Source organism: Haliotis rubra, unplaced genomic scaffold (assembly GCF_003918875.1).
Source record: "Haliotis rubra isolate DU_JTF1 unplaced genomic scaffold, ASM391887v1 Scf243, whole genome shotgun sequence".
NCBI classification, from domain to species: domain Eukaryota; kingdom Metazoa; phylum Mollusca; class Gastropoda; order Lepetellida; family Haliotidae; genus Haliotis; species Haliotis rubra.
Window position 1 is genome coordinate 1296660 of NW_025766481.1, and position 9785 is coordinate 1306444.

The following is a 9785-nucleotide window of genomic DNA, read 5'->3' on the forward strand; positions in this document are numbered from 1 at the left end:
TTCCGTAGCTGACAGGAAGATGTTTGTATTTGACACATGGATGTTTGTAGGTGGCAGATGGATGTTTGTAGCTGACAGGAGGATGTTTGTAGCTAACAGGAGGATGTTTGTGGCTGATGTTTGTAGCTGATTTGAGGTTTTTGTAGCTGACAGGAGGATGTTTGTGGCTGACAGGATCATGTTTGTAGCTGACAGGAGGACGTTTGTGGCTGACAGGAAGATGCTTGTAGCTGACAGGTGGATGTTAACAGCTGACAGGAGTATTTTTGTGGCTTACAGGAGGATGTTTGTAGCTGACAGGGGGATGTTTGTTCCTGACAAGAAGGTGTTTGTAGCTCACAGGAGGATGTTTGTACCTGACAGGAAGATGTTTGTAGCTGACAGGAGGACGTTTGTAGCTGACATGAGGATGTTCGTATCATTCTGGAGGATGTTCGTAGCTGACAGGTGGATGTTTGTTGCTGACAGGAGGATGTTTGTAGCTGACAGATGGATGTTTGCAGCTGACAGATTGATGTTTGTAGCTGACAGGAGGATGTTTGTATCTAACAGGAGGATGTTTGTATCTAACAGGAGGATGTTTGTAGGTGACAGGAGGATGTTTGTGGCTGACAGGAGGATGTTTGTAGCAGACAGGAGGATGTTTGTAGCTGACAGGAGGATGTTTGTAGCTGACGTGAGGATGTTTGTAGCTGACAGGAGGATGTTTGTAGCTGACTGGAGGTGGTTTGAAGCTGACAGGAAGATGTTTGCAGCTGACAGGAGGATGTTTGTAGCTGACAGTATGATGTTTGTAGCTGTCGGGAGGATCTTTGTAGCTGACAGGAGGACGATTGTAGCCGACGGGAGGACGTTTGTAGCTAACAAGAGGTCGTTTGCAGCTGTCTGGAGGATGTTTGTAGCTGTCTGGAGGAAGTTTGTAGCTGACAGGAGGATGTTTGTGGCTGACAGGAGGATGTTTGTGGTTGACAGGGGGATGTTTGTAGATGACAGGAGGATGTTTGTAGCTGACGGGAGGATGTTTGTAACTGACAGGAGGATCTTTGTATCTGACAGGAGGATGTTTGTGGCTGACAGGATCATGTTTGTAGCTGACAGGAGGACGTTTGTAGCTGTCAGGAAGATGTTTGTAGCCGACATGAAGATGTTTGTAGCTGACAGGAGGATGTTTGTTGCTGACAGGTGGATGTTTGTAGCTGACAGGAAGATGTTTGTTGCTGACAGGAGGATGTTTGTAGCTGACTGGATGTTGTTTGTAGCTGTCAGGAAGATGTCTGTAGCTGACATGATGATGTTTGTAGCCGTCTGGTGGATGTTTGTAGCTGACAGGACGATGTTTGTGGCTGACAGGAGGATGTTTGTGGTTGACATTAGGAGGTTTGTAGCTGACAGGAGTATGTTTGCCGCTTACAAGAGGATGGTTGTAGCTGACAGGATGATGTTAATAGCTTACAGGAAGATGTTTGTAGCTCACAGGAGAACGTTTGTATCTGACAGGTGGATGTTAATAGCTGACAGGAGGACGTTTGTAGCTCACAGGAGGATGTTTGTGGCTGACAGGAAGATGTTTGTAGCTGACAGGAAGATGTTTGTAGCTGACAGGAAGATGTTTGTAGCTGACAGGTGGATGGCAATAGCTGACAGGAGTATGTTTGTAGCTCACAGGTGGATGTTTGTAGCTGACAGGAGGATGTTTGTAGCTGACAGGAGGATGTTTGAGGTTGACATTAGGAGGTTTGTAACTGACAGGAGGATGTTTGTAGCTTGTACGAGGACGTTTGTAGCTGACATGAGGACGTTTGTAGCTGACAGGAAGATGTTTGTAGCTGACAGGTGGATGTTAATAGCTGACAGGTGTATGTTTGTAGCTCACAGGAGGATGTTTGTAGCTAACGGGAGGATGTTTGTAGCTAACAGGAGGACGTTTGTAGCGGACAGGAGGATAATTGTCTCTGAGAGGAGGATATTTGTAGCTGACAGAAGGATTTTTGTAGCAGTCAAGAGTACGGTTGTTGCTGACAGGAGGATATTTATGGCTGACTGGAATATATTTGTGGCTGACCGGAAGATGTTTGTGGCTGACAGGAGGATGTTTGTAGCAGACAGGAGGATGTTTGTGGCTGACGGGAGGATGTTTGTAGCTGACGTGAGGATGTTTGTAGCTGACAGGAGGATGTTTGTAGCTGACTGGAGGTGGTTTGAAGCTGACAGGAAGATGTTTGCAGCTGACAGGAGGATGTTTGTAGCTGACAGTAGGATGTTTGTAGCTGTCGGGAGGATCTTTGTAGCTGACAGGAGGACGTTTGTAGCCGACGGGAGGACGTTTGTAGCTAACAAGAGGTCGCTTGCAGCTGTCTGGAGGATGTTTGTAGCTGTCTGGAGGACGTTTGTAGCTGAAAGGAGGATGTTTGTGGCTGACAGGAGGATGTTTGTGGCTGACAGGAGGATGTTTGTAGATGACAGGAGGATGTTTGTAGCTGACGGGATGATGTTTGTGGCTGACAGTAGGATGTTTGTAGCTGACAAAAAGATGCTTGTAGCTGACATGAGGACGTTTGTAGCTGACAGGAAGATGTTTGTAGCTGACAGATGGATGTTAATAGCTGACAGGTGTATGTTTGTAGCTCACAGGAGGATGTTTGTAGCTGACGGGAGGATGTTTGTAGCTGTCAGGAGGACGTTTGTAGCAGACAGGAGGATAATTGTGTCTGAGAGGAGGATGTTTGTAGCTGACAGAAGAATTTTTGTAGCAGTCAAGAGTACGGTTGTTGCTGACAGGAGGATATTTATGGCTGACTGGAATATATTTGTGCTGACCGGAAGATGTTTGTGGCTGACAGGAGGATGTTTGTAGCAGACAGGAGGATGTTTGTGGCTGACGGGAGGATGTTTGTAGCTGACGTGAGGATGTTTGTAGCTGACAGGAGGATGTTTGTAGCTGACTGGAGGTGGTTTGAAGCCGACAGGAAGATGTCAGGCAGCTGTCAGAGGATGACAGCTGACAGGATGTTTGTAGCTGTCGGGGAGGATCTTTGTAGCCGACAGGAGGACGTTTGTAGCCGACGGGAGGACGTTTGTAGCTAACAAGAGGTCGCTTGCAGCTGTCTGGAGGATGTTTGTAGCTGTCTGGAGGACGTTTGTAGCTGAAAGGAGGATGTTTGTGGCTGACAGGAGGATGTTTGTGGTTGACAGGAGGATGTTTGTAGATGACAGGAGGATGTTTGTAGCTGACGGGATGATGTTTGTGGCTGACAGTAGGATGTTTGTAGCTGACAAAAAGATGCTTGTAGCTGACATGAGGACGTTTGTAGCTGACAGGAAGATGTTTGTAGCTGACAGATGGATGTTAATAGCTGACAGGTGTATGTTTGTAGCTCACAGGAGGATGTTTGTAGCTGACGGGAGGATGTTTGTAGCTGTCAGGAGGACGTTTGTAGCAGACAGGAGGATAATTGTGTCTGAGAGGAGGATGTTTGTAGCTGACAGAAGAATTTTTGTAGCAGTCAAGAGTACGGTTGTTGCTGACAGGAGGATATTTATGGCTGACTGGAATATATTTGTGACTGACCGGAAGATGTTTGTGGCTGACAGGAGGATGTTTGTAGCAGACAGGAGGATGTTTGTGGCTGACGGGAGGATGTTTGTAGCTGACGTGAGGATGTTTGTAGCTGACAGGAGGATGTTTGTAGCTGACTGGAGGTGGTTTGAAGCTGACAGGAAGATGTTTGCAGCCGTCAGGAGGATGTTTGTAGCCGACAGTAGGATGTTTAGTAGTCGGGAGGATCTTTAGCCGACAGGGAGGACGTCGTTTGTAGCCGACGGGGAGGACGTTTGTAGCTAACATCAAGAGGTCGTTTGCAGCTGTCTGGAGGATGTTTGTAGCCTGTCTGGAGGAAGTTTGTAGCCGACAGGAGGATGTTTGTGGCTGACCCGGGAGGATCTTTGTGGTTGACAGGAGGATGTTTGTAGATGACAGGAGGATGTTTGTAGCTGACGCGATGATGTTTGTGGCTGACAGTAGGTTGTTTGTAGATGACAGAAAGATGCTTGTAGCTGACAGGAGGATGTTTGTAGGTGACAGATGGATGTTTGTGGCTGACAGATGGATGTTTGTAGCTGACAGATGGATGTTTGTAGCTGACAGATGGATGTTTGTATTGACAGGGGATGTTTGTAGCTAACAGGAGGGTGTTTGTGGCTGATGTTTGTATCTGACAGGAGGATTTTTGTAGCAGAGAGGAGGATGTTTGTGGCTGACAGGAGGATGTTTGTGGCTGACGGGAGGGTGTGTGTAGCTGACAGGAGGATGTTTGTGGCTGACGGGAGGATGTATGTAGCTGACAGGAGGACGTTTGTAGGTGACAGGAGGATGTTTGTAGCTGACAGGAGGATGTTTCCAGCTGACAGGAGGATGTTTGTATTTGACACATGGATGTTTGTAGGTGGCAGATGGATGTTTGTAGCTGACAGGAGGATGTTTGTAGCTAACAGGAGGATGTTTGTGGCTGATGCTTGTAGCTGATTTGAGGGGTTTTGTAGGTGACAGGAGGATGTTTGTGGCTGACAGGATCATGTTTATAGCTGACAGGAGGACGTTTGTTGCTGACAGGAAGATGCTTGTAGCTGACAGGTGGATGTTAATAGCTGACAGGAGTATTTTTGTGGCTTACAGGAGGATGTTTGTTGCTGACAAGAAGATGTTTGTAGCTCACAGGAGGATGTTTGTACCTGACAGGAATATGTTTGTAGCTGACAGGAGGACGTTTGTAGCTGACATGAGAATGTTTGTATCTTTCTGGAGGATGTTTGTAGCTGACAGGTGGATGTTTGTAGCTGACAGGAAGATGTTTGTTGCTGACATGAGGATGTTTGTAGCTGACTGGATGTTGTCTGTAGCTGACAGGAAGATGTCTGTAGCTGACATCATGATGTTTGTAGCCGTCTGGTGGATGTTTGTAGCTGACAGGAAGATGTTTGTAGCTGACAGGGGGATGTTTGTACTGACTGACTGAGTTTGGTTTTACGCCGCTTTTAGCAATATTCCAGCAACATCACGGCGGGGGACACCAGAAATGGGCTTCACACATTGTACCCATGTGGGGATTCGAACCAGGGTCGTCGGCTTGACGAGCCAACGCTATAACCACTAGGCTACCCCACCGCCCCGGAGGATGTTTGTAGTTGACAGGAAGATGTTTGTAGCTGACGGGAGGACATTTGTAGCTGACAGGAGGACGTTTGTAGCTGACAGGAAGATGTTTGTAATTGACAGGAGGATGTTTGTAGCCTACAGGAAGATGTTTGTAACTTGCAGGAGTATGTTTGAGGCTGACAGGAGGATGTTCGTAGCTGACAGGTGGATGTTAATAGCTGACAGGAGTATGTTTGCCGCTTACAAGAGGATGTTTGTAGCTGACAGGAAGATGTTTGTAGCTTACAGGAAGATGTTTGTAGCTCACAGGAGAACGTTTGTAGCTGACAGGTGGATGTTAATAGCTGACAGGAGGACGTTTGTAGCTTACAGGAGGATGTTTGTAGCTGACAGGAAGATGTTTGTAGCTGACAGGAAGATGTTTGTAGCTAACAGGTGGATGGCAATAGCTGACAGGAGTATGTTTGTAGCTTACAGGAGGATGTTTGTAGCTGACAGGAGGATGTTTGTAGCTGACAGGAGGATGTTTGTGGTTGACATTAGGATGTTTGTAGCTGACAGGGGGGACGTTTGTAGCTTGTAAGAGGACGTTTGTAGCTGACATGAGGACGTTTGTAGCTGACAGGAAGATGTTTGTAGCTGACAGGTGGATGTTAATAGCCGACAGGTGTATGTTTGTAGCTTACTGGAGGATGTTTGTAGCTAACGGGAGGATGTTTGTGGCTGACAGGAGGACGTTTGTAGCAGACAGGAGGATAATTGTCTCTGAGAGGAGGATGTTTGTAGCTGACAGAAGGATTTTTGTAGCAGTCAAGAGTACGCTTGTTGCTGACAGGAGGATATTTATGGCTGACTGGAATATATTTGTGGCTGACCGGAAGATGTTTGTAGCTGACAGGAGGATGTTTGTAGCTGACAGGAAGATGTTTGCAGCTGACAGGAGGACGTTTGTAGCTGACAGGAGGACGTTTGAAGCTGACAGGAAGATGTTTGTAACTGACAGGAGGATGTTTGTGGCTGACAGGAGGATGTTTGTAGCTGACAGGAAGATGATTGTAGTTGACAGTAGGATGTTTGTAGTTGACTTGAGAATGTTTGCAGCAGGTTCTTTTTATTGTATTGGTTTGTTGCACAGGTCGGCAGCCTTGTGGATAAAGACAAATCTACAACCGGATACGAGGGGTGTACAGTTGAAAGTGCAAGGTTTTTTTCTTTGTTAAATCTGTGTGTAATCATGGTTTAACAGCACGGGAATATAACCAAAGGGTTGATACAGCGTACATTTACGTGCACCTTTACCTTACTTCAAGATAACTGCGCTTACGCTGTGTGTGTGTGTCTGTGTGGCACATTTTCTGGTGTAACAACTGCGGGATTAGCTTGTATTTACTGCTAGTGAACAGACTGCATGCCTCAGTTGAACATGGCTACCTTACTCAGTCCATCTCACTGGTTTGTGACAAGTGATTTACATAGGCATTCAGTTATATTATATTGTAGCTTACGGACTATCATCTTATTTCGTTATGTTCAGGGCATATATAATGCTTCACTCTTTGTTTTAGATCACTCAATGTGTCAAACGCAAAATGTTTGGAACATATATGAACTCTGAGCTAGCTAGATCTTGTAGTAGTAGTAGTAGTAATAGTAGTAGTAGTAGGTGGTGGTGGTGGTGGTAGTAGTAGTAGTAGTAGTAGGTGGTGGTGGTGGTGGTAGTAGTAGTGGTAGTGAGTGAGTGAGTGAGTTTAGTTTTACGCCGCTTTTAGCAATATTCCAGCAATATCACGGCGGCGGACACCAGAAATGGACTTAACACATTGTGCCCATGTGGGGGATCGAACCCGGGTTTTCGGCATGACGAGCGAACGCCTTAACCACTAGGCTACCCCACCGCCCTAGTAGTGGTAGTGATAGTAGTAGTAGTAGTAGTGGTAGTAGTGATAGTAGTAGTAGTGGTAGTGGTAGTGGTAGTGATAGTAGTAGTAGTAGTGGTAGTGATAGTAGTAGTGGTAGTGGTAGTGGTAGTGATAGTAGTAGTAGTAGTGGTAGTGATAGTGGTAGTGATAGTAGTAGTAGTACTGGTATTGATATTGATAATGGTAATGGTAGTGCTAGTGGTTGTGGTAGTGGTAGTGGTAGTGGTAGTGGTAGTGGTAGAGGTGGTATAGGTAGAGGTAGTATCGACATGTTGTCATTGAGATAAACGCGTAAGAGACATCTAATGAAAGTGACGTCTGAACAAATCTGTATAGGATGATTTAATTGAAATGATGACATTTTTTTATAACCCAATAAATCCATACCATCTTCATATTTCATTTGAAGTTCATATTAAAAGTAGATGAAGGTAAATATTACCTGCCTCATAGCCAATAATGGAGTCGAAGACAGTGAAACAGTAAGAGGCCTGACACAGACAATATGATAACGGTACATGACACAGTAACCTCCCTTGACACAGTAACGGTACATGACACAGTAACGGTATATGACACAGTAACGGTATATGTCACAGTAAAGAAAATACAAATGGTAACGGTATGTGACACAGTAACGGTATGTGACACAGTAACGGTATGTGACACAGTAACGGTACATGACACAGTAACGGTATATGACACAGTAACGGTACATGACACAGTAACGGTACATGACACAGTAACGGTACATACGACACAGTAACGGTATGACACAGTAACGGTATGTGACACAGTAACGGTATGACACAGTAAGTAACGGTACACAGTGTAGATGACACAGTAACGGTATATGACACAGTAGCGGTACATGACACAGTAACGGTATATGACACAGTAACGGTACATGACACAGTAACGGTATATGACACAGTAACGGTACATGACACAGTAACGGTATATGACACAGTAACGGTATATGACACAGTAACGGTACATGACACAGTAACGGTATATGACACAGTAACGGTATATGACACAGTAACGGTAGATGACACAGTAACGGTATGTGACACAGTAACGGTACATGACACAGTAACGGTATATGACACAGTAACGGTACATGACACAGTAACGGTATATGACACAGTAACGGTACATGACACAGTAACGGTACATGACACAGTAACGGTACATGACACAGTAACGGTATATGACACAGTAACGGTACATGACACAGTAACGGTATACATGACACAGTAACGGTACATGACACAGTAACGGTATGTGACACATGACGCACAGTAACGGTATATGACACAGTAACAGTACATGACACAGTAGCGTATATATGACACAGTAACGGTAACGGTATATGACACAGTAACGGTACATGACACAGTAACGGTATATGACACAGTAACGGTATATGACACAGTAACGGTATATGACACAGTAACGATACATGACACAGTAACGGTATATGACACAGTAACGGTATGTGACACAGTAACGGTATATGACACAGTAACGGTATATGACACAGTAACGGTATTGACATAGTAACGGTAATGACATAAGGGTCCATGCCTAAACCTTTATATAGTTTATATGTTATTCGTGGCAATGTGTTCTGACAATAGGAAACACACGACACATGCATGTTTTGACATTCTTCATTGTACATTATGTTGTACACCCTCACTCCATTTGTGTTACAGTAACGGCTCCGTCATCATTGTAGCACTGTTCTACTTCGCCGTTCAAACCCCAGCTCCTGTGCAGGTTGCTGTGACAAACATCTTTAAAGCCCCCTCATCCCCAACCACGACAGTGTCGATCTACGTCATCGAGACGGGGTCTGTGACAGTTGTTGTGGCCACCGTAGATGAGACGAGGCCAGGCTACACCAGCAGTAAAGCCAGGTAGGAAAGTTGGATTGCGTCCACCTGACATATATGCCTTCACCTGATATATACTACTGGAATAAAGTAACTGTGCGTTATTTGATGTTATGCCATTTTAATGTTTAAAGATAATATGGTGATCTGTGGTGTGTTCCTAAATCACTGTTTAACTGTGGACGGCATAATATCGAAATTCGGATGATTTGACAATAGGCATCGTGACACGCCCTTGAAGAGATGTGGTGTCGAAGGTGAGTGCCCAAACTCAGCATCGTATGTGTGTGTTAACACGGTCTGAAATTCGACCGATTTGCACAGAACCACTCAAAAACGATTCGACGGATCGGCACTGCTGACTGTTCAAAATTCGACAGATTAAGCCGTAATCTCTAGAATCGTGTCCACCACTGGCGTTGATGAAGGCTTAACAACGACGATGCATATGTTATATTAGGCTTACTGGATGACTAAAGATAATAGTTTGCATCTTAAGCATACTAGAGGACACTTGTGTATGTATGGCGTCTTAGTTCAGATCTAGGCTTACTTGTTGACATTAAGAGCATGGACTGGAAAGTATTCTTAGGAAGACTGGGAAATCTTTTGCACTGACGTTTCATAAACTCAACCACATTAAATAGCTTGACACGTGCTAAATTGAATGCCACATTTGAAGTATTACTGCTATCATCCAGATAGCAATACTATGAAAATGTGAATTGTTGCATCAAGAGAAATCTTGCATGACGTTACATGACCCCTTACGCTACCTAACACAATGACGTCGGTCACCAAGACGATGTTCAA

General features: G+C 44.9%; 1 protein-coding gene across 2 annotated transcripts in view; it reads left to right on the forward strand.

Moving 5' to 3' along the window:
- Positions 1-9785, forward strand: part of LOC124278907 — a 39427-nt gene that overhangs the window by 29146 nt on the left and 496 nt on the right. For both annotated transcript variants that reach the window (XM_046714721.1, XM_046714722.1), the window contains exons 7-8: positions 6288-6355; positions 8793-8996. In XM_046714721.1, coding sequence (XP_046570677.1) covers positions 6288-6355; positions 8793-8996 — 272 coding nt within the window. The remainder of the gene's footprint in view (positions 1-6287; positions 6356-8792; positions 8997-9785) is intronic.